This window comes from Rana temporaria, chromosome 3, assembly GCF_905171775.1.
Source record: "Rana temporaria chromosome 3, aRanTem1.1, whole genome shotgun sequence".
Lineage (NCBI taxonomy): Eukaryota > Metazoa > Chordata > Amphibia > Anura > Ranidae > Rana > Rana temporaria.
Genome location: NC_053491.1, coordinates 134513665 through 134540245, shown reverse-complemented (window position 1 = coordinate 134540245; position 26581 = coordinate 134513665). Strand labels below are relative to the sequence as shown.

The 26581-nt window shown below is 38.4% G+C and overlaps 1 protein-coding gene across 2 annotated transcripts in view; it reads right to left on the bottom strand.

Moving 5' to 3' along the window:
• HGF (hepatocyte growth factor) overlaps window positions 1–26581 on the bottom strand; it is a 128236-nt gene that overhangs the window by 59072 nt on the left and 42583 nt on the right. The window contains exons 5-7 of one of the 2 annotated variants that reach the window (XM_040343450.1): window positions 26259–26401; window positions 19349–19469; window positions 328–446 (exon numbers count right to left, since the gene is read on the bottom strand). In XM_040343450.1, the coding sequence (XP_040199384.1) occupies window positions 328–446; window positions 19349–19469; window positions 26259–26401 (383 nt within the window). The remainder of the gene's footprint in view (window positions 1–327; window positions 447–19348; window positions 19470–26258; window positions 26402–26581) is intronic. The other variant, XM_040343451.1, reaches the window with a different exon arrangement.

The following is a 26581-nucleotide window of genomic DNA, read 5'->3' as shown; positions in this document are numbered from 1 at the left end:
AAGACCACTCTGCCAATCATATGGTCTAAATGAGGCATCATTAATGGGGGAGAGCTGCGATCTTCAGAATTTACCCTGCCAATATTTTCATGCATTATGAAAAACCTGCAAGATGATTGAAACCATTTGCACCCAGTCCCTGTTGTACATACTGTAAATGACAGCTATTATGCATTAGCAAGAAGTGTTTATCTAGAAAATTAATTAGCTGGTATTCTTGAAATGTAATAGTCAAAGCAAATGTTTTCAGCATTTAATTTATTTGCAGTTTGGCATGCTAATAAAGATAAAGTGAACATAGAAGGCATATATTTGGTTACCACTCACCACAGGGCTTAATTGCACAGAACTCCCAGGGGGTGAGAGGGTCAAGTGTGTGACACCATGGTCTGGCCTTGCCATCAGGGTTGCGACAGTAATTATCATTTAGTCCCTTGTTAGGATATCTGGAAAATGCAGTTAGAGAAAAAAGAAAACATCATGTGTCATCCAAGCAGAGTGACAGAGCAAGATCACCTTTCATTTTTAAAGCACCCAATTAGGTGTGGATTTCATGAGCACAGCATGGTATTCCAACTCATTAGGGAAGCTGATGATAACAGGAGGAAACCTCATCCTTTTAACTGGTAATGAGGTTTGTGATATTCTGCTTGTTTCTTGAGCATTTAAAGGCCTAAGGTTATTCATTTTTTCCATCATCTTGTTTCTTGTTAAAACAGGGTAATCGACTTATAGCACAAAGTTGCAAATTGTGCAACAAAATAGAAGAAAGTTATTTTATAGTATTTATTTTATTTAGTAATAAAAGCATACAACACAGATGCATTCACTAACAAATTCATATGAGAATATTAATATTTTAAATAATATATTTCTGTAACTATTACAGATCAAATTACAATGAGTATCCATTTGCACCCAGTGTGTTGCATAAAGGTTTAATTTGTGTTTAGTCAAAGTGTTTACTTGGTCATAGCAGGTTTTTTCTGCCCTGTCAAATGTGAATAAGGTGGCAAGTGGAAAAATGAATTGCCTTTTTATCACATTTTGACTTCTCAACGTTGTTTGGTGTTATTGATACCAACATTTTCTAGTGCCCAATTTTTTTTGGCTGTAGACAACTTCATCTACTGAGAATACAAAATATATACTTACTGAATTTAAATGTTGTATTTCCTTTCTGTTCCACCCTTCTCTCCTCCCATCTACATAAATCTTTAGCAAGGCTTGCATACAATTTCAAATACAACTTCCCAATTATATATACTGTATATAATTAATATATAATCATATACAGGTGGTTCTCAAAAAATTAGCATATTGTGATAAAGTTCATTATTTTCTGTAATGTACTGATAAACATTGGACTTTCATATATTTTAGATTCATTACACACAACTGAAGTAGTTCAAGCCTTTTTATTGTTTTAATATTGATGATTTTGGCATACAGCTCATGAAAACCCAAAATTCCTATCTCAAAAAAAATAGCATATCATGAAAAGGTTCTCTAAACAAGCTCTTAACCTAATCATCTGAATCAACTAATTAACTCTAAACACCTTCAAAAGATTCCTGAGGCTTTTAAAAACTCCCAGCCTGGTTCATTACTCCAAACCGCAATCATGGGTAAGACTGCCGACCTGACTTCTGTCCAGAAGGCCATCATTGACACCCTCAAGCAAGAGGGTAAGACACAGATAGAAATTTCTGAACGAATAGGCTGTTCCCAGAGTGCTGTATCAAGGCACCTCAGTGGGAAGTCTGTGGGAAGGAAAAAGTGTGGCAGAAAACGCTGCACAACGAGAAGAGGTGACCGGACCCTGAGGAAGATTGTGGAGAAGGACCGATTCCAGACCTCAGTGGACTGAGTCTGGAGTAGAAACATCCAGAGCCACCGTGTACAGGCGTGTGCAGGAAATGGACTACAGGTGCCGCATTCCCCAGGTCAAGCCACTTTTGAACCAGAAACAGCGGCAGAAGCGCCTGACCTGGGCTACAGAGAAGCAACACTGGACTGTTGCTCAGTGGTCCAAAGTACTTTTTTCAGATGAAATTTTGCATGTCATTCGGTAATCAAGGTGCCAGAGTCTGGAGGAAGACTGGGGAGAGGGAAATGCCAAAATGCCTGAAGTCCAGTGTCAAGTACCCACAGTCAGTGATGGTCTGGGGTGCCATGTCAGCTGCTGGTGTTGGTCCACTGTGTTTTATCAAGGGCAGGGTGAATGCAGCTAGCTTTTAGGAGATTTTGGAGCACTTCATGCTTCCATCTGCTGAAAAGCTTTATGGAGATGAAGATTTCATTTTTCAGCACGACCTGGCACCTGCTCACAGTGCCAAAACCACTGGTAAATGGTTTACTGACCATGGTATTACTGTGCTCAATTGGCATGCCAACTCTCCTGACCTGAACCCCATAGAGAATCTGTGGGATATTGGGAAGAGAAAGTTGAGAGACGCAAGACCCAACACTCTGGATGAGCTTAAGGCCACTACCGAAGCATCCTGGGCCTCCATAACACCTCAGCAGTGCCACAGGCTGATTGCCTCCATGCCACGCCGCATTGAAGCAGTCATTTCTGCAAAAGGATTCCCGACCAAGTATTGAGTGCATAACTGAACATAATTATTTGAAGGTTGACTTTTTTTTATTAAAAACACTTTTCTTTTATTGGTCGGATGAAATATGCAAATTTTTTGAGATAGGAATTTTGGGTTTTCATGAGCTGTATGCCAAAATCATCAATATTAAAACAATAAAAAGGCTTGAACTACTTCAGTTGTGTGTAATCAATCTAAAATATATGAAAGTCTAATGTTTATCAGTACATTACAGAAAATAATGAACTTTATCACAATATGCTAATTTTTTGAGAACCACCTGTATACATACATACAGTAAAAGCAAAGCAAGTCTGTAGTAACACACCATCCAAAATAAATGTCTTGGTGCTCCTCACAAAACAAATAATGTAGCAACATGTATTGTGGCCTGTCACAGGTGAACAAGACATATGATATAGATTTGTTGTACCAACATATCAGCAAGTCAGAGCCTATTTTTCTCAAGCAGAATACACAATGGTCTAAAAACTGTCACCATTTGTATGTACAGCTTGATCAGCAGCTCCTGGGAGACAGCTATGGGTAATCCCACAAAAAATGTGATTTTACAATATCCCAGATAAGTGATTTACATTGTCTTGACTGCTGATTCGAACATTTGCTCGTCACTTGTGTCATGTTGTTTTATTCTGTTATCTATATAGATAAAAACATATTTGACTCTAAAAATTGTCACCATGGGCCCAACCCCAAACCAAAAGTCCCCACTCAAAACAAATGGTTCGACAGAGGTTACAACACTCGATAAGTATTCATTTTAATTCAGAAAATACTTGTACATAGAACAAGAATTTTGGAGAGGGCCTGTGGAGGACCTAAAATAACTTTTGCCATTTCATGATGTCTGGAGATATATATATATATATATATATATATATATATATATATATATATATATATATATATATATATATATATATATATATATGTTGCACATTGGTTTTGTTTTTATAATTCCCGTAAAGTATACTCATTGAGTTAGTGTGCTCTCTCCATGTCTAATTCTTCTGGTGTTTTAGCCCACTCCTAGAACACATTCCCTAGAATTCATAAAGACTGGGCCCGACAGATTTTGAAACAAAAAATGTATCTCTCAAATGTTCTAGAAGTGGGGCAGCATGCACCAAATTGATGTACCTGTCTAGGACTTGTACTTACATTTTGTGCACACTTCCCCCGCTTTTGTAAAATCTGTCACTTTATGCCAAAGGAAAGTTGGTCCTAATTAGCTCCACTTTTGTAGGATATGAACAGCTTGTATTTTATTTTGAATTTTGATCAGGTGTTGCACCACAATGTAGAAGTGGAGCAAATTAGAACTCCCTGAATTTGGCACACTCATTTCTGTCAGAACCAAAACTGTTGCAGATGTTTTTTGAATTAGGCACAACACATTAAGAAGAGCAATTCATGCCAGAAAATTTGTGCAGCAGCTTTATTGAATTCCCCCCACTGACTTCCTGTTTAACTATTACTGAACAAAGGAAATTACTGAAAACAATTTCATCAAGAGGAATTGATTTTATTGGGTCAGCGCTTTCTGAAAAGCTCTGAATAATATACTGCTGTTTTGTAAATATGGAAAAAGTATTGTTGGTACAAGCTGTTACTTGCACCCACTGCTAATTTTGTAAATGCTAACCAAAGCTCTAATCAAAACTCAAGATATGTACTACACAACTCTTAAACATTCCCTATTATTAACTCACTTATACTTTATTAAACTTTTTGCCATTAGAAAATGGAAAGATACTAGATAGATAGATGTGCAGTTCTTGGAACCAGATTAATGAAGAGGTTGTATTAGGTCATCATGTATATGTAAATTCCTGTATAATTAAAACCACCTGAAGCTTAGAGGCTGTCGTACTTTTCTTAACTCATAAATACCCAAAATGATTTAATAGATCCATAAACCAGCATAACTTCTAACTTCTAAAAACTTCAATTGTTCTGATGAGTTTGAGGAAGCGAGCAACTCGCTGGTTGCTATTTGTCATACATCAAAAAGTATATGTATATACATGCTTTCATTAAATCACAATGTCCTAGAAGCAATGCAGACAGAAAGAGATTCCTAAACCTCAGCTATGAGCTCTAATAATAAAATGTATATGGCTTAAAAGGAATTTGAAATAAAAGAAAATTATTACTATTATTTTTATATCAGCATTACTATCATATATTTATATTATTTATCAGACCAAAATACCAAATTACAACTATTTATAAAAGCACGATTAGCATGTGACCAATCCAAACACACGTGACTTTCCCCTTACTAAATAATACATAATACAAGCAGCTGTGGTAAGATTAAAATACCTGGTAATGAAACCCATCATGAATCTAGTTTGCACAGCAAATGTAAATGCAGTTAAAGCCTAAGTTTAGTTTAAAAATGCTAATAATAAGCACATGGGACAATATTTACCTTCAGTGAGATGTGCCCTTGTGCTAATGTGTCCTTGTTTAGCATAAATCCTACTCATCCAATATCTCCCACCCCCCTCAACTGTAATCTGGTTATGCAGCGGGGGTTAATAGAACTTTCACAGGCACCCATCATAAGTGCCCGACTATACCCACCCTTTCCGGACCACTCCTCTACTCTTAGAAGCCAGTGCTACGGAAAATTAAACATGATCTAAGAATGGAGGGGGCAAACTTTTAAATCTGTCAACCTGTCCTTCATTTATAGATCAATTTACATTCATAGTAGCTGTAGTATGGCTTCTATGGAGGAGCTGAGAGGAAAGGCTCGATGAGTACCTATGTCACCAGGGACACATCTCACTGAAGGTAAGTAATAGCTCTTATTTTCAGTCTTTTTATTTTTTTTAACGTAAGCTTTAAGTATGTCATATTATGCATAAATGGTGAATATTTTACCAGGAATATAACTAGAAATCACAGGGCCCCATAGTGAACTTTTGAAAGTTCCACCATCAGTTGCAGGTAGCATATAATGCAATCATCTTTATATATATTTACACTAGAAGTCAGAGGTGAGTCTTGCATTATGTACCCCTATTGGGATTCTACTGATACCCCTTAATGTGTATCTAAAGCCAAAACTTTTGTTTTAGTTTTGGACAGCCTGTTAAAGGTTAATTTTGTGTCAGTATTGTTTCCTGTCTGTGCCCCAACTGAAAATATTGGTACTGAGAAAGTAAAAGATGGGAAACAAACAATTTAAAGTTGTCACTAGAACAAGAATAGTGGTTTAAATAATCTATTTACATAAACAAGACGTTAAGGTGGAACTACACAGCAATTGAGCACCACAAACCAAGAATGCTATTTAATAAATGTTTAATATTCAAAACAAACCCACCCATCCATTCATGTCTCCATGCTTTATTTTGCTGAGAACTCACTTTGAAAAATGCCCCCTATCATTCTGGCTGTGGTCATCTTGAGTAAGGGCAGATGATTCATGTATCATTTACTTACCGCAAATCCATCTGCCCTTAGCTCAGATATGCAGGCAGAATTATGTGTTTAGCTGAGAGAACCCCTCCACCCCTTCATGAGGACTCCTGGAATGTATGATTTTTTTTGCCTAGGCTTGGAAAACAAGAAGTAAGTAAATATGACATATTTAATCTTCTATTCACTAAAAATAGTCAATACATCTAAGGGATCTGTCACATACTCTCATCAAGAGAACCCAAATAGGCCTGCCCTTTCTGATCAAATGCTTCCTTAACAGGATCCATACTACATTTGGTGTGGGAGTGTGGGTGGGGGAGGGGTGCATGAACAGAAGAGGACTTCAACTAAAGGAAGAGCTATCAGTACAAGGGACACATCCTACTGATTTTAAATGTGGTCCTTTGTGTTGTTTTTTTCTGTTTTGTATTTTAGCTGCACTTAAAGGAGTTGTAAAGGATTTTGTTTTGCTGAAATGACGGTTTACAGGGTATAGAGACATAATAGTTAACTGATTCCTTTTAAAAATTATAAAAAATAGATAAAAATCAATCATATAATATACCTACAGTTTCAGTTTCATTTTTGCATGTTTCCTGCTTCTCTGCTGCACAGAGCCAATACAGGGCAGTGATGGTTTGGAAAACAAAACTGATTGGTGTTGAGGAGTTTTAGACACACAGTAATCACACCTCCTTGATTAGTGACCACAGAGAGAAAGCTCCCATGACTTTTTTCATCAGGAAACAGACAACCAGGAAGTGTTCAGAACAGAGAAGGATTAGAGCAAAAACGAACAATGAGGACATGAAACCAGGACTGCAGTAAGGTAAAGGAAGCTATTTAGCTAAAAAAAATTCCTTTAGTGACCCTTTAAGCTTTATAAATAATATTGCAGATAAACATAGAGAGGTAGAATTCCACATGGAACTTAAGTGCAAGGATGTATATAGATAGATACTGTATCTAATAAAACTAGTGTGCATTATTTTAAGCAAATAAAAAAAATACTTTTGCATCACAAACAACCACTACAGATCATGACAGAAACACAGTCTTTAGGGCATGCAGCTGCACAGATTTTATAGTAGAAGTTAATATTTTGTAATTTCTTTATGAAAACAACCATGTTATTATGAGATGATTGTAGAGGCTTAGGTTCTATATTATTTTATTGTATGATTTTTTAAATGAGTTAGGATGTCATAAAAAAACTATGCAGCTGTAGATTAGCCTAAAGGTGTATCTAGCACAGTGCCTGTAAAGCACAGACACATTACGTAGTTTTGAGAGCAAGGAAACCCAGGATTAAACCTGAGGGAATAAATGAAAATAATAATGTTGTCTTGAAATAATGTAAAATTTAAAAAGATAATAATGGATTTATGTGGATCATGTAACTGCCAACTAATGCATATATATTTTTTATTTATTTTTTTACTAAAAAGCCTAAAGTGGCTATCCTCCTAAAATATTGTTAACATGATGACTTTGAAGAAGTAACGTGGATCTGTAGCTAAAAATAGATTTTGCAAACATAGCTTTCAGTTTGATTTTTGTTGAGCTTGCAGCCGTTGGCCATGAATTCTGTTGTCAAGACATACTCATATGGGAGAATTTCAGGAAACTAGTACATAGACAGACTGTGGAATTGTCCATCAGCCAATCAAATCTTTCCTTAGTTTTCTACAAAGCATGTAGGATGATGGCAATAATATAATTATTGTTGTCTGTTATTGTTTACTGAGAAAGGTAAGATATATACCCGAAAAATGTATATACAAAATATATTGCGCTAATCCGTGAAAACAAACGAAAATAGGCAGCCAACACAACAATGGAAAATTGCACTTTTTTCTCTTAAGATATATACCCGAAGGCAGTAGCTACCGTGGAAGCCGCTTAGCCTTTTTATACTTCCACCTTATCTCCATGGGTGCCACCTGGGAAAGCTGGCTAATCTTTCCTCATATAAAAACACCCCCGTCCATATGAATGAGTATTGCTGAAAATCAATACCAAATGTCCAAATGTTCACCGCTAGTATGAATTGGTATGGCAAAACATACTGAGGTAAGTTCTTACAGGAACTTACTTGACTGAATTTTGAGGTATGTTTACTATTTCATCAAATTGTGGGGCACCAGAGGGGGCGGGGGAGGTCCACCTCGGGTGCCACACCTTAGGGCGGCGTCAGGCCAGCTATCAGAGCCGGGACGAGGCAGTGGTGGCTGCGAGAGGGGCTCTCGGCTCTGTAGCTGTGCTGGCTCTCTGTGTTTGCGTGAGTCGGCTGCTCTGTCATTGAGCTCACATCGTGTTCTATACTGCCACTTCTGGCTGCTTCATGTATGTGCACCCCACGTGTTATTGTCTGTACAGTATTTTCACAGGGACATGTGGAATCAAGACCTGGAACAAGGAAGACCACCTTACAAGTGGGGGCTGTGAGTACAAGTGAAGGGAGGAGGTTGTTTGTGTACAGGGGGGGCAGAGCTGCATGTGTGTTACAGGTGTGTGTGTGGGGGGGGAGTCTGAGGGGGGCAGGTGTGAGGGGGAAGCTGAGTGTGTACAGGTGTGAGGGGGCAGCTGAGTGTGTACAGGTGTGAGGGAGCAGCTGAGTGTGTACAGGTGTGTGTGGGAGGGCAGCTGAGTGTCTACAGGTGTGAGGAGGGCAGCTGAGTGTCTACAGGTGTGAGGAGGGCAGCTGAGTGCATACAGGTGTGTGGGTAGACTGAGTGTGTACAGGTATGAGGGGGCTAAGTGCATACAGGTGTGTGGATGGACTTTGCTTGGATTTTTACTTTTGGTGGGGTTTTTAACAAAAGAGAACTGGACAAGGATGTATAAAAACAGAAGACTGCATTTTTACTTTACAATTTTTTTTTCAAAAATATTTGTTGGAAGGTAAGTTTTTATTTTTTTATCATGCAAATTTTTATTTTCAGCAATAAAAAGTCATTACAGTATAGTAAACAATAGGAAGTATTACAATTGACTTCATGGAAAGTTAGACAATATTACTATAGGTTCTTAGATGTATTATCACCACAGTAAATTAAAACAAACAGTGTATAAAAAATAAAGTATAAATATATGACTTTGGCATAGTCAAACATATTAACCAATAAATACATTTAATTTGAATTGTATGCACTGGATGGTCATGGAGAAGTTATAACCAGTACCAGGCTGGGGTCTGCATTTTTTTTATCCATCTAGTAAAAAGGGGCAAGGGTTTAGCATTGCAAGAAATCTCTAGTTATAGGGGTATCAGAATGTATGTCATATTAGAGTATCAAAACTGGCATCTTTTGAGAGGTGGAGTTTATTTTATATTAGAATAAATTGTCAGGTGAAATATTGGGTATGGATTGGGTGAATCGCCAACATAGTGGATTTTTTATTATTCATTTAACTCTGTAAGCATTATCTAAAAAAAAGTCTGCCATTTATTTATTTTCAACACTGTGCTTAACAACTACATAACTAGATGGGCCACAGAAAGATAGAGAGAATTTGGTGTATAGAATCATTTAAAGAATATATATTCACTTGAGATGACCAGCATTGTGAAATACTTCAGCATATACCACACATGAACACATCACCCAATGTATAATGGCACACTTGCAAGGCTTAAAAATTCAAATAAGTATATTATGGTACAAACTATGGTAAAGTGTGTCCTATAATCCTGTGAGAGCATTTTTATCAGTGGTGTTTAACCACTTCCCGCCCAGTCAATAGTCAATTGACATTCGGGAAGTGGTTTTGTTATCCTGACTGGACGTCTATTGACGTCTTGCAGGATAACAGCTGCCGCGCGCCGGGGGGGGGGGCACGCATCGCGGCGATAGGTGATGCGGTGTGTCAGTCTGACACACCGCCATGTCCAATCACGGCTGATCACAATGTAAACAGGAAAAGCCACTGACAGACGCGAGTAGAGGAGAGCCGATCGGCTGCTCTCCTGACCTGGGGGGATATATGCTGATAGTTTATTAGTGCAGTCCCCCCTTGGATCACTGCACAGGACCACCAGCATGCAGCCCAGGACCACCAGGGATGGGCATCCACACTGGATCACCAGGTATGCCCCCTAGACCACCAGGGAATGCCAATCTGTGCCAAGGCAGCTGCCAATCAATGCCCAGGCAGCTGGCAACCAGTGCCCATTCAAAATCCCTGACAGTGCCAGTGCCACCAGGGATACCCATCAGTGCCGCATATCAGTGCTGTATGTTAGTGCCCCTCAGTGCCATGTATCAATGCCCATCAGTGCCCAGCAGTGTCGCCTATCAGTGCCCATCAGTGCCAAGCAGTGTCATCTATCAGTGCCCAGCAGTGCCACCTATCAATGCCACCCATAAGTACCCATTATTGCAGCCTTTCAGTGCCTATCAGTGTCGCCTATCATTGCCAATCAATGCCCACCAGTGCCACCCATGAGTGCCATCAGTGCCGCCTATCAATGCCCATCAGTGCTGCATATCAGTGCCACCCAACAGTGCCACCTACCAGTGCCCATCAGTGCCGCATATCAGTGCCGCATATCAGTGCCCATCAGTGCCACCTCATTGGCGCCGCCTCATTGGTGCTGCCTTATCAGTGCCTGTCAGTGCCGCCTTATCAGGGCCCATCAGTGAAGGAGAAAACTTACTTATTTACAAAATGTTATAACAGAAAAAAAATAAAAACTTATTTTTTTTCCAAGATTTTCTGTCTTTTTTTATTTGTATTGCAAAAAATAAAAACCCCAGAGGCGATCAAATACCACCAAAATAAATCTCTATTTGTGGGAACAAAATGATAAAAATTCTGTTTGGGTACAGTGTAGCATGACCGCGCAATTGTCATTTAAACAGCGACAGCACAGAAAGTTGAAAATTGGCTTGGGCAGGAAGGGGCGTAAGTGCATGGTATTGAAGTGGATATAGGTGTATTTAGGGCCAAAACTTTTTGTTTTTATTATGGTTATACTAGGAAATAATAAAGACTTCTGTCAGACTTTTCCCCATCTGTTTCTCGTAGGGGAAGTTACCCTTTACTTCTGTTCTGTAGAAGCAGTTGGAAATGATAGGAAATGTTTTCAAAATCAGGAAAATGCCCTCTTAGATAATTGTCACTGGATCAAGTGTGTTTTTTGGAAGCTTTGTACTCTATTCCTTTTCTGGTGAAAGCTCAAATCTTTTGGATTTGTCATAACTTTCAGTCCTGGTGTCAATGATCACAAGACAAATAGAGAAGTACATTTCCCCAGTGGGGACACAGACATATATAGTTAAAGTTCCTTGAAAAGGTATTCATACCCCTTGACATTTTCCACATTTTGTCATGTTACAACCAAAAATGTAAATGCATTTTATTGGGATTTTATGTGATAGACCAACCCAAAGTGGCACATAATTGTGAAGTAGAAAGAAAATAATAACTGGCTCTCAATTTTTTTTACCAATAAATATGTGAAGGGTTATGAATATTTTCAAGGCACTGTACATAGTTAGTTTGGTTGATACACAATTATACAGTCCTATATACTCAATCCTATATTCACAATTGATCCAGAGGAAGGCAAACAAAAACAACAAGGCAGTTCAATTTGCTCGAGCCGGGGAAAAAAATCCTTCTTAATCCCCCAAAAGGCAATCTGAGCTTCCCTGGATCAACTTTACCAATACATGATAGTATACAGTTATATTATGTACATTTAGGAAATAATCTAGGCCTTTTTTAAAGCAATCTACTGAGCTGGACAGAACTAGTTCTTGAGGTAGTCTATTCCACATTTTCACAGCCCTTTTCGTATTTGGAGATTAAATCTCTTTTCCTCCAGATGTAATGTATGCCCCCTTTCCTCTGTGATGACCCTAAAGTGAATAACTCAAAACCAAGTTCACTATATGGACCACTTACGTATTTATACAGTTAATCATATCCCATGTAATCTCCTCTTCTCAAGAGAGAATAAATTCAGCTCCTCTAATCTATCATAGCTGAGCGCCTCTATGCCTCTTATCAGTTTGGTTGCCTTTCTCTGCACTTTCTCCAGTTTCCTAATACCCTTTTGTGAACCGGTGCCCAAAACTGAACTGCATATTCCAAATGTGGTCCTACTTATGATTTGTACAATGGCAAAATGATATCTCTCTCTGCAATCTATATCTCTCTTAATACAAGAAAGGATTTTGCTGGCTTTGGAAACCGCTGCTTGGCATTGCATGCCATTGTTAAGCTTATGATGTACCAGAACACCCAGGTCTTTCTTCACCATTGATTCCCCCAGTTTTACTTACCCTAGTGTGTATGAGGCATGCATATTCTTAGCCCCCAAATGCATAGCTTTACATTTATTAACATTAAACCTCATTTGCCACATAGTTGCATAGTTTGCCTTTTAGTCAGTTTTCTATCGATTTACAAACTGATAAAAACCAGACAGAAATTCTAACTGTACTGTATTAAAAAAAAGTTTGGGCTTTACATACACTTTAAGCCTCATTCACACAGATGTACTTATGCGCGTGCCCATGTGAGAGCCGTGTTTGCCTGCATGGGGATGCACAGATATTCTGTGCATCTCAGTGCAGGCAGTCCCATTAATTACATTCATGCCATTTGGGGCACAGAGGCTACACAGACACAACCACTGCTCCCAATTTTGAAAAGCAGTGCAAGTGCAGGTGAGCTGCCCCGAACACAGATAGTGTGCATTTTGGACCATGCACCAACACTCACATGGCTGGAAAAGTGGAAGCAGTGGCTGTGTCCATGCTGCCGCTGCATCCAAATAATCAAAAATGGGACTGTCTGTACAGGGATGCATGAACACCTGAGCATACCTGTGCAGACAAACATGAACCTCACATAGGTGTAAGCATCAGTACGCCAAAAAGAGACTTTAAGAATATTTCTTATCTTTATTGTTAAAATCCTATGTTAAGCACTTAACCTCTTCTTTAAAAACACACTAATAAATAGATAGACCACCTATTGACTTGTGTTGCCAGTTTAGGAACACCTTGGAGAAGTGCCGGTTCACACAGGGGCAACCCGACTTACAGCGCGACTTTGCAAGCCAATCTGGAGGTGACTTCAGAGTGACTTTGAGCAACTTACAATGTGACTTAAAGTTGCCTCCAGGACAGGCAACTTTGGCTGTGGCCAATCACAGAATAATCAGCTCTGTGGGAGGGAGGGGTTTGCCTGGGTAAACTATTTTCTTTTTCCTGTAAAGTCGCTTCAATATAGATTGAGATCCGACTTGGAGGCAACTTCCATTGTTATCTATGGGTACAAGTTGCCTAGAAGTCACCTTGAAGTAGTACAGGAACCTTTTCTGAAGTCGGAGCAACTTCAGTAGTGTACATTAACCTGCCTAGTGGTATTCCTGAGTCTGGCTTGGGGTGAATTTTACATACCAAAACCAGGAGAACCAGGCTCGGGATCGCATTACAGGATACAGGGGAAGTTACTTACCTTGTCCCTGGATCCTGCTATGTGTCCCCGCTGTGTGGGCGAGCTGTCATCTCGCTCGATTCACACACTGGTGACTGCCGAGTGCCGCCAAGCTCTGTTCCCGAGCGGTGCGATGCACGGGGGTGGAGTTCGGCGCCAAATTTAAAAAAGTTAAAACACATTATATATACAGTATACTGTCATCTTACAGATTACAGTACTGTATCAAATAATTACACATCCCCTTTGTCCCTAGTGGTCTGTCCAGTGTTCTGCATGCAGTTTTATATTATAAAAAAAAAAAATTCTGCCTGGAAACTGGAGATTGTCCATAGCAACCAAAAAGTGTCCCTTTACGTCAAAAGTGGTTTTAGACCAGCTAGAAAACAGCAATAATAAATTAGAATCACTTGCAGACTTGAGTGATAGCGATTTGTGGGGAAATTCATCATCAAACACTGAAAGTAATGACAGCGACAATTCTGCAACTGAGCACATTTTTGTGTTTTTGATTTGATTACATTATTGAATAATTTTTATTATAATTACATTATTATTTGTTATAATTATTTATAGTTATTTATTATATTATAATTTATGATTTGGTGTTTCAAACTTTATCATGCCTGGGATGTCTACTAGCCTCTTGTTTGGACAGATTTAACTTTTGAAATTTTGACAATAAAACCTATAAGCGGACTGGTTACTATGCACAGCTGCACCAGATTCTGTGTGCACTAGTTTTAGTAACTCTCCCTCACTGGTATAGAAGTGCTGTTCTGGAAAATCTAAATGGGTGCAGTTTCTGGGAAATAAAGTATTAAGGTGAAACACAGAAAGTACTAATCCACTGATCTCAATTAAAAGGCACCAAGCTAAAAAATATTTCCCCAACTTAACCTGTCAAATATTATTCATTTTCTTCATTCTAAGTCAGTCTTACACAAAGCAGAAGTCAAGTTTACTTAATTCTCAATCTGCATTTGTATATTCATCAATATGTCAGCATATTGAAGTGCAGCATTGGCTTCTGAAACATATTTTTTCAATTAGGCAGGATACAAAATTGTGTTCCATATAAATCTATGTTCATTGCAAAAAGTATAACAGGTCCATCTTTGTACCATGATCCATGTCTTGTGTGTAAGACATCACTGTTTTATATCAGATGTCAGTTTTATGTAGAGAAATCCAACTTAAGATTCCTGAGCTTTTAATCGGCAAGCAGATAAAAGTAAATTGCTAAATTCTTTGTTGAAAGGGAGTCTAGAGAAGAGAATTATGAGTTCTCCTAGATTATAAAAATGTATCTGTCCCACTGAATAAAGATCCTATAAAAAAGGTAACCATGAACTAAGAATGATTCACCAGGAAAACCCCTAAGTTTTTAATAGCACAAGAATAAATAACCTAACTTGTTTACAGTGATGTTTTATACAGTTTGGATGGATAAGGCCAGACTTTCTAGGCATTCCAGGTTTACCCTGAATCTGGTATTCCCTCCAGTGGGAGTGTCAGATTTTTTTAAAAAAAAGTTACTTTTTATGTGATATTGTCCTTCATTCATCATGTATTGATGTTCTACTTAATCATGTTTTCTGTCATTAAAAATTGGCCAATGGGGTTTGTTTAACTGTACAAGAAGGAATATATTGGCCAAAATATATGAAATAAGGGGCAGATGAAAAGTCTTGTATTACTAACATATGTCCTGTACCTGATCCTCATTTAACTCAGTCCTGGGTTTGGTTGGACAGGAGTTTGCAGATCTTCAAAGGAGTTCCGATGCCGAACTCTAACCCCATTAAAAAAAATCAATAGATGTTGAACCTGTCAAGTGCCCATTTTCTGGACCAATATGGATGAGTGTGTCATAAAAACACCATGGAAGTGGTCACTGCTCCGGGGAACATGAGCGTGTACAATGCAATGATAACAGGTTAGAAAAAACATTCCATGCAGCAGTAATTTTTTTCTTGGAACTGACATTTCACCACTTCAGCTCCTGAAGATTTACCCCCCTTCCTGACCAGGCTGTTTGGCACTTTGGGCCAGATTCAGGTAGAACTGCGGCGGCGCAACATATCGTAGATACATTACACCGCCGCAAGTTTTCATCGCAAGTGCCTGATTCACAAAGCACTTGCGATGAAAACTACGCCGGCGGCCTCCGGCGCAAGGCGGGCCAATTTTGCATACCCAACACTGGTTTACGACGCGAACTCCCCCCAAAACAATTACACCTGTCGGATCTTATGGCTATCTATGCGTAACTGATTCTATGAATCAGTCGCATAGATAGAACAACAGATACGACGGCGTATCAGGAGATACGCCGTCGTATCTGCTTTGTGAATCTGGCCCCATGTTACTTTAGTTAAAAAATGCGTGGTCATGCAATGCTGTACACAAATTTAATTTATATCACTTTTTCCTGAAAAAATCGAGCTTTCTTTGATCACCAGTGGGCTCTTTCTTTTTGTTAATAAAAGTTTTGAAAAAAAAATGTTTTACTTTCTGCTATAAAACATAAATTTAAATTTAAGCCAATATGTATTCTGCTACATATTTTTGATAAAAAAATCCTACTAAGCGTATATTGATTTGTTTAGGCCATGGGTACTCAACCTGTGGCCCTTCAGCTATTGTGGAACAACAAGTGCCATCATACTTCTGCCTTTGGGAATCATATTTTTAATGATCAATGGCTTGCAATGCTTCATGGGACGTATAGTTCTGCAACAGCTTGAGGGCCACAGGTTGAGCACCTATGTTCAGGCAAACGTTTTAGGGTCTACAAACGATGGTACATTTACTGGAGTTTTGTTTTTTTGCTAGTAATGGTGGTGATCAGTGACTTATAGCCGGACTGAGATAGTATGGTGTGCAGTCTGAAACTAATACAGTGATCAGTGCTAAAAAATATGCATTGTCACTATACTAACAACACTGGCTAGGAAAGGGTTAACATCTAGAGTGATGAAAGGGTTAAATGTGTGCCTAACAGTGCTTGGTGGGTTTACTATGAGGTGTTTTTACTAAGAGATGTGACATTTTTATTCCCTGCTTTGTAGGAAAACAAAAACAGGCACATCCTGACATGACAGAGCTCAGTATTGTTTACATTGACTGAGTTTTGTCTCGTCTTTCTCCTCGCCAATCAGCGGATGCCGATGGTTGTTCATTGGCCGGCACTCACTGATCGGCTTGTGCTGTGAATAATCACAGCACAACTGGCACACCGGTGGCATCTGCACACCCTCTACCCAGAAGTGCTGAATCACTTACTGGGTATGTTATCCGGAACAGGAGAGCCACTCTGCCTCCGTACTCCTACGTAAGTCAGTCAGCAAGCGGTTATAAAGGAAGAAAAGGGTACCCCTAATAATCCATACCAGAATCTTAATCTGAGCATGTAGGAAAGAGGAGGATACCAGACCTCATGCCCTTAACATGAGAGGGGTTCTATGCCAGGAAGGACACTTTGTTCTCCATTAGTAATGTAACCACTATGGTCATACAGTATAGAATGTTGCACGTGGTGGGACCAAAACAACACGAAAATGTATTATAATAGTTTATAATGATTTTATGAATATTTATTTGTTTACATAATTTGTTATGCATATATATATAATTTAGATTTAGCATCTACTCTAAACAGTGTACCTGATTTGATAACACTATGAAAAAAGAACACTACATCAATTTCCCATTTTAAATGTGACTATATTGATGTTTATGTGCCTGATACATTTCCTGGTCAGTTTAAATGAAAGCTTTAAAGTCAATATTGAATTCAGCATTGATATGAAATTCAATCCCCTGGGTGGTGTGATGGACGTTGGGAAGAAGAGAAAATGACATTTGTGTATGCTTAGTGTCATAGCAGATTATATTCTTAAGTAAAGGATTAATCTATGACTGGAAATCGCTGTGTTGTTTACCAAAAGCTTTCCATTTTTTCTTGACTAAAAGAAAACAATATTGTTTTCATCATTAGCAAAACAAATATCAAGTATAGTATGATTTTTTTTTACATTTCTATCACACATTTTGCAGCTCCCGATATACACGATTACATTTTTGAAAAATATGTCTGAACACCAGTAGTATAGACAATACAAAGGCAATGCAAATGACCTCTCTAACCAGAGATTTCCTGGAAGGTTGTAAAATCTTTGATTCTGAGTCATTCCCTCTTCCCCAAGGAAAAAGAATGCTGTTTTCACTCTGTGTGCAGCAAATTATTCTTACAAGTGAGACGTAAAAGATGCAGCAGCTATGGGTATTTTCTAGTTGTTTTGCAAATGGCCATATTTCATAAATATCATGTAGATATTTCCATTTTAAAGTGGTTCTATACCTTAATGCATTTTCTGCATTAAGGTAAAAAACGTCCCACTAACTATTACTGAAATTGCAGTTCAGTCATGCTATTTGAATAGGTGGCCAACCACATTGCCAGTTACCAGAAGCTAGTATGATTATCTAACTAGATATACTATCAATTGTAGGACTTTCAGGCACAAGCAAGACCTATTCGAAAGGGAAGCAACAAGTTTCCAACACTGTGCCTGCGACACAATAAAGCCTGAGCTAAGTTAGCATGCAGCCTAATGCATGCCATACTATGTTCTTTCAATTTTAACTTATTTCATCTGGATTTGGATTGCAAAAAACAACTGAGCAGATCACATCAACTTACCAAAAACAATTTAAATTTAGAAGAGATGGTGGTAGGTTGAGTAATCTATTAATGTTTTTTATTTATTTTTTAAGAACTTGTAGTTACCAGAGTAAGAGAGATAATAGAAACTAAGTTTATAGGTCACCAATCTGTCATAAGATTTTGGCAGTGGCATTGGCTTTGACATTTTGGCAGAGGCTTTGGACTAAATTTGGAAGGCCTCATTAGAGATGTTCTTACGGGTGCAATGGGATTTAAATGTCTTTAGATGGTTACAGAAGTTCCTTTCAACTATCCTACTATTTTTGGTCAGAAAATGGCACCTTATTAGCTCAGCTTGCTTTTTAAGCGTATGCTGCCTGAGCTGTTCACTGAGCAAACTTGAGAGTTTTCATTTCATAAAACTCATAATTTTATGGCAAAATTAACATTGCCAAAATTATGCTGCTCATCCCTAATTGATGATATTAGACTTGTTGTTTTCACAGCCTCAAAAAAAGCCCATATGAGCAGGGTGAACCCATTTATTTAGCATCAAGGCTTTAAACACTACAACCATTTTCAACCTTTTTAGGCTTCATGATCACTGCTGGTGTTGGAGCAGTTGGGCATTTTTTCAGTTGCCCCTGCACTCTCCTCTGTTATCTTATCATCACATTTATAGTAATTTCTAGGCAGTTGAGGTTAGAAAATGTTTTTGGAAAGCATAAAAATGCATTCAGGATGGATGTTCAGAGGCATTTGAAATGCCAAATGCCTGTAACAACTGTAAAGACATGCAAACATGGTAACTCAGGCGGCATGTAAACGCAGCAAAACTGACGTTTTTAAATGTGGGTTACTATCTGTCAAGTTAAATCGTTCAGGAGAGGTTGTAAATGTCCCATGTACATTAAGCCTAATCCTTCAAACTTCTCTGAATACAAGCATATTAACCCAGTGGTGGATCAACAGTCTTTTCTACAAACTATCCAATTAACAAAAACATTCCAGGAAGTTTACATAAGCAGGTTATTTAACTTCTGTTTTAACACTATAATTCCTAGTTCATTATGAATAATATAAATAAGTGGCATTAACATCCCTAAATTCCTCATACATCATGGCATAGACTATTTTGCAAAAAATTTTTAGCATTACTTACCGCTCAGGACGAAAATTGTGCTTATGTGGCCTCTGCAAATCCCATCGCTGACATTCTTTTCCTGTTTTTGTGTAATCCATCACTCCTCTGTAATGTTCACCGTTGCATGTCACACATTCCACTAAAAAGTAAATTGTAGTGTTTATTTAGAAAAGAAAACTAATGTATGGTTCCATTTATATAAAATGTCACTTGGATGCATGTCTGGGCCCTGGACTACAAACTGGCATGATTAACACATTTATACACAACTAAATAGTATCCTGGTTAATGTCTGTAAGATGATGTTCACGGTGAAAAAAAAAATACCTACGCACTTTTGTCATAGTAAAATAGAATATAATTGAATATATGTCCTGCATGCCTTCAGACAACCCCAGGAGCATCTAGTATGCAATTTACAACACTCTGTAGCAATATAAAGTGCTGACCTAATCCTTCCTGCCTTCCTTGCCTTCCTATAATTTATAACCTTGATGGCTAAATTCAATGAGTTTCAGAAGGGTGCATGAACTAGCAGCTATCAATATTGCTAAGAAATTATGAAATTTCCTTACTAGAACACATATGGTGTTAGGGTTCTTGGGGCTCTGCTGAAGATTTTAAAAGACAGTACATTAGCTTGGTGCTTCAAAACCAGTACCAGACATTTATAAATGGGTTCATTTACTGACGGCAAATAGGCTGTTCACTTGGCAAGGAGAGATTCTATCTGCAAGGGAATTTTCCCCAGAGCTTAGTGAATGTGGTGAAATTTCACTTTGGATAGAATATTCAATCACGTGCATGGAAAATAAAATAGAGAAAAAAAAGCATGTTTGCTTGCACATGATTGGGTGATGGAAGTCATTAGAGCTTCAATTATTTCACCTTCACCTGGGGAAAACTTACTTTTAAAGTTTAACTTCCCCTCTAAAGTGAACAGTCGGTTTGCCATTAGTAAATTAACTCCATAGGGTCTGATCACAAACATGACATGCAAACCTCACCTAAACCCCTCAAAAACAAGAAATATTTCATAAAGATTTAAATTAAATAGGACAGCTATTGGACAACATTTGGGCTGAATTGCAGAGTGAGGAATGAGGCAAATTGAATTATGCTGTGGGCTATAATTATCAGTAAATTGACAAGTGCATTGTTAAAACAAATAACCATTGAAACAACACTGGCTGTGATGAGTTAGGTTGAACAAAATGGATCTGATACATCAAACAGTGGCTTAAGGATATGAGCTACTACTATTAACATTTATCAATTTTTGTAATGTCATCCTGAAATCTTAATAAGAGCACAAGATATCTTTTGTAATTTCAAACATCCCCCAAAGGAGACGTGCTTTTGTTATTTCAGTCCTGCTGCCTATGTTCCCATAGGACTTGTTCTTACATCATACTTGTTATGTTTTGCATTTAAGATCTTAAATTAGTTTATTTAATTTCCACACCAAATTAGATACAGCAAGCTGACAAAAGATTGCAATGACTTTCTGGGAAATCCATTACGCATTGATTAGTATGGAGCCTTTTACATTGTAGTATGGGGCCCTTTTTATTAAATTTCTCTCAAATAACTAGCAACACATGGTAAAAGATTGGAGTCTTCTTAATACTTAACAGTGGAGAACCACTGTTGAGCACAACCCACAGATATCCAATGTTCTACATGCCACAGTTGATTGCAGGGCCTTTGAATCAAGCAAACCTTTAATTAAAAATGTAGCCTGTTTATTAAGGAAAATGTAAATCTGTGCAAAAGAGAAAACATCAATTTTAATTAACCCATGCCCAAACCATGCACACAAATCTATTCACTTATGTTGACCAAGCAGTAAAGATCTTTAAAACAAGCCGTCATTCACCTCTGTAGCTGCAATCATTGCATAGAAATCATCTTCAAATTTTCATCGGTCAAAACCGATCGTGTGTGGGCCCCATAGGTTATTTAACCATCGGTTAAAAAAAAAAAGCCAACTTGCTCTAAATTTAACCGATGGATTCCTAACTGATAGGTCAAAACCGATCGTTAGTAGGCACAACCATCGGTTAAAAATCCACGCATGCTCAGAATCAATTTGACGCATGCTTGGAAGCATTGAACTTAATTTTTTTCAGCACGTCGTTATGTTTTACGTCACTGCGTTCTGACACGATCGGTTATTTAACCGATGGTGTGTGGGCGCAATGGACCATCAGTCAGCTTCATCGGTTAACCGATGACAACGGTCCTTCAGACCGGTCTCATCAGATGGACTGATCGTGTGTATGCGGCTTTAAAAACCCACTGAAGCTTGAATTTAATGTATTTGTTGTGATCTTTGAGTATCTTCTTAAAATCTTTTTTACTGCTTGTTAAGAATATGTAACACATTCCTGTCAATAGTCGGCAGAGGTGAACTCTAAATCATTAAAAAGGAATGGGTTTGGGTTTTCCATTACCAGATGAATCCTGGTAATGGAAAATCCAGGCTGGAAATTTATAAGAACAGGTCCAGGTGAGGATAGTGCTGGATCCCTGGACAGTGTGTCCTATTATTAAAAGTCAATAAAAGTAATTGTAGCTGCTGACTTTTTTTTAAAACAGGGTAACGAACCCCTTTAATTTTATTTTATGGCTTCCTTTTAAAGGACCTAAAAGGCTTTATGTGGGTGGTGTTTTGAGGGTTCCCATTTATTTTGGAGGGTATGTTGGTCATTAAAACCTTTATTTTAGGTTAAACTGTAAGTTTTTCTTTTCTTTGGTTAATCAAAATGCATTATTAATTTGAAATCTCCTTAAAGCAAAACAAAAGACATAAATTGTTTGAAAAAAGGCAAAATGTTGGGATATCTTTCAATATTTTCCAATAGGATCTGGGGATAAGTATAAAGTAACAGCATAAAAAAAATCTTCAGATAAACATACCATATTAATCGACATATAACACACACTTTTCCCTCCTGAAAATAGAGGGGAAACAGTGCGTGTGTGTTAAATGCTGATTTTTTTTTACCAACAGGGCAGGGATCGGGCGGTTTGCCCCATGTGTCACATATTGAGGGGGTTTCAGGCCAGCTGCTCCGCCTCTCCTGGAACTGCCAGCATATATTAAAGTTAAGAAAAAATCACTGCCAGCCCCTTCTCATACACTGCTCCTCCTGTGTCACTGTCATTGTAAAACAAAGCCTCTAAATACCTCATTAGCTCCGTTCTTTCCATTCTCTTCTCCTCCTTCCACTTCTCCTCCAAGTGTAGGTTTAGATTGGAGAGCGGTCATGTGACCATCCATGAAACATCAGAGGAGAGCAGTCACGTGACTGGGTCCATTAAAGAACAGAGCTAATGAAGTATTTAGAGGCTTTGATTTACAATGACAGTGACACAGGAGGAGCAGTATATGAGAAGGGGCTGGTAGTGATTTTTTCTTAACTTTAGAGCATGCTGGCAGTGCTGTCCCAGGAGACTGGGGGGTCTCCTGGAAGTTCAAGTGGGTTGTATGATTGAAGAGGCTGTGTACTGTGCAGGGGGAGGGGGCTGTGTAATGTAAAATGCATATTGTGCAGGGGGATTTTGTAATGTAAAGGGTCCTCATATTGTGCAGGGGGTCTTTGTAATGTAAGGGTGACTGTGGAAATTTTTTTCCTGAAACTTCCCTTTTAACATTAGGGTGTGTGTCATACGCCTGTGCGTGTTATACGCCGATAAATACATAATTTGTTGCTCTATACAGAAAATATTTATGTTAAAGGCTATTAAAGTGATTTCTTCCACACATTTGTATGGATTTGGTAAGACATTCAACAGTGTGTGTCTGCAGCTATTGTGTTTCCTTAGAACCACCTGGTTTTGATTTAGAAAGTTAAACTGCCAAACCATAGAATACAATGGTTATAAAATAAAATGATGTTGCTAGAATGTGGTGAAGCAAGTCTTCCTTTTGTTTTCTTTATGCAGTTCCATAACTTAGTACTGAATGATTTCTGAGGAATTTAGTATGATAAATACAAAGAATATGTTTTAAGTGTTAGAATGCAAATTCCATGAAAACGAATCTAAGACTGTATATTGTACAGTGTTTTCTAAAACATGTTTTAAACACACCAGAGGTGTATTGATTAAAACAAATTAACCTATCATAAACTTTTATATAATTTTCAACAACACAGTTGCAAGCTGCCAAAGTATATGTTTCTTGGATGGAGTGTGGAAGAAATGTGCAGGTTGCCATTGTTATCCCCTTCATTTAACCACTTCTGGACCACCGCACACCAATATACGTTGGCTGTTTGAAGAGGAATATTGTTGTTATGGCAGCAGCTTGCTGCCATAACCCCGGTATCCCCTTCTTCAGCAGGCAGTCTGGTTTCCAATAGATTTGCCGCAAGATCGCTTTTATAGGCGGCGGGAGAGGGGCCCCCGTCGGCAGCGGCGGAGGCAATTGGATCCTCTCACTTCAGTGGCATGGAGACGAGTAAGGGGAAGATGGCCTCCACCCATCTCCATATCACTGCAGTGAGGAAGCGGCGTCAAAACGTCACTTCCGTCCATAGCTCTTAAAGGGACATTTTTTAATTTTTATTTTCAAATGACAATTTTTTTTCCCTGAATTTTAGTGTTTAAGAGGTCCTGCCATGCGTTTTTTCTATTACAAGTAATAAAAGTGACACCATTTTTTTTTAAAAAGAACAGTGTAAAAAAGAAAAGATAAAATAACTAAGATTTTTTTTTTAAACAAGACCCATCCAGCCGAGCTTGCATGCAGAAGCGAACACACACGTGAGTAGCGCCCACATATGAAAATGGTATTCAAACCACACACGTCAGGTATCACCGCGATCGGTAGAGGGAGAGCAATAATTCTAGCCCTCCTCTGTAACTCAAAACATACAACCTGTAGAATTTTTTAAACGTCATCTATGGAGGTTTTTAAGGGTAAACGTTTGTCGTCATTCCACGAGCGCGCGCAAATTTGAAGCATGATATGTTGGGTATCAGTTTACTCGGCGTAACATTAGCTTTCACAATCTAAAAAAAAATTGGGCTAACTTTACTGTTGTCTTATTTTTATTTAAAAAAAAGAGTATTTTTTCCAAAAAAAAGTGCACTTGTTAGACTGCTGCGCAAATAAGGTGTGACAGAAAATATTGCAATTGCCACCATTTTATTCCCTAGGGTGTATAATGTTTGGGGGTTCTAAGTAATTTTCTAGCAACAAAAACTGTTTTTAACTTGTAAACAATAAATCTCAGAAAGAAGCTTGGTCCTTAATGTGGTTGTAAAGCTTCACTTTAAAAAATAAAATAACAAACATGTCATACTTACCTCCACTGTGCAGCTCCTTTTGCACAGAGTGGCCCCGGTCCATGTCTTCTGGGGTCCCTCGGTGGCTGTCTCGACTCCTCCCCGCATCAGCTAACCCCCTCTGGGAAGCGCTCTCCCAAAGGGGTTAGCTTGCGGCAGCGCTCCTGAGTGCTGTATCCGGCATCCATAAGCTGCCGACTACAGGACTTGGCCCTCGCATCATTGGAGTTGATTGACAGCAGCACGCGCCAATTGCTGAACTGCTATCAATCTATCCAATGAAGAGCAAAGAGTAAACGGGGGCTAGGGGTCTGCATAGGATGCACTAAGGTGAAAAAAACCTGAACCTCTACAACCCCTTTAAGTGGTTAAAGTTGTTGACAAAGAAAGAGTATACAGGTGTACTGATCAGGAATTTTGACTTCAACCTGAATTTGATTGCATATTTTTCCTAGACCATAAACATCTGACACTACAGGATGGGCATGACAACCAAGTATATTTCAGGTGATTGCTAATGCCTTTGTGTACATTTTATATAACAACAAATGATTAATCTTTTTAACTCCACTTCCAGAGATAAGAGGGCGGCAGAACAGGTGACAAATACATTACTCTAGAAAAGCACATAGTAAAGGATTCAACTAAGATTTGCATATTCAAACATAAACCTTAGTCAATGTTGTAGTTTTCTTTTCTTGTTATTTTTTTTTACAATAGTTTTTGTAAATTTGACCACATATGTTACAGTCTGATTGTTCAGTTATGGTAACACAAAATGCACGTATCTTATAGTCAAAACAGAAAATCGAATTGGTCGCATTTTGATCCATCTATGTCCCCAATTGACAGAAGTTGATCTAACAAATGACTTCTGTACAATATGACTGATGGAAAACATTGTTGATCAGCTGGCTGTGGCCACTGATGGGGGAATCTTTTTATTTGATCAGCCCTTCGGCTGATTGAAAAAAAAATGCAGCATCTGTGGCCAGTCTTACATATGTTCAACTTTGATTTTCAACAGGATGCAAAGAGCAATTGTGTGCCAGCTAATCTTATTTCAGATATCCACAGTTAAACCTTGTACACACCAGACCGGTTTTCCTGCTAGGAAAACTGCAGGGAGAGCTTTTTTCCGGGAAAACTGGCCGTGGTGTATGCTTCCTCGCAGTTTTCCTGACAGGAACAGAGAACTTGCTCTCTATTTCCCGTCGGGATTCCTGGCGGTTTTAAACCCGGCAGTTTTCCTATGGGGAAACACTGCGAGGGAGCATACACACGGCCGGGATTTCCAGCCAAAGCTCTCCCCACAGTTTTCCCAACGGAAAAAAACTCTCGTGTGTACACGGGGAAAGTTACAGAGCAGGTTCTCAGTTTTCCCGTCGGGATTCCCGGCGGACTTTATACCGCTGGGAATCCCGGTCATGTGTACAGGGCTTGAGTTTTCTCTGCTTAGTTGCTTTAGGCTGTTGCACGTTGCTTTTTGCCTCATTAAATTAAAACCTGTATTAGTTTTAACCACATAGAAATGTTGACAAAACCATTTTTTTCATAGTCAGAATTAGTCTTTGACAATGCCCTACACTATTTTATAACATGTGTTTAAGGTAAAGTAAATAAATTCTACCTTGTGAGCACAAAGGAATGTCACACACTTCATGGCGAATCTGTGGGTTTTGAGTAAAGCACCAAGGCCCTCCTTCTTCTCCTTTGGGATTCCGACAATAGTTGTCCGTGAGATCTTTACCACGATAGCTCGAATGCAAAAAGCTAGTTTTAAAATGACATTACAGCAGACGTTGTAGTAAATCTTAGAACTACTACTATGGCACATCATTCATGTGTTTTGTGACTGTAACTTTACTCTAGTATGTCTTGCTAAAACTATACTATTCATTTTTCACCTACTATATAAACTATGTGTCAGATATGTCAGTGGTAATTTAAGCC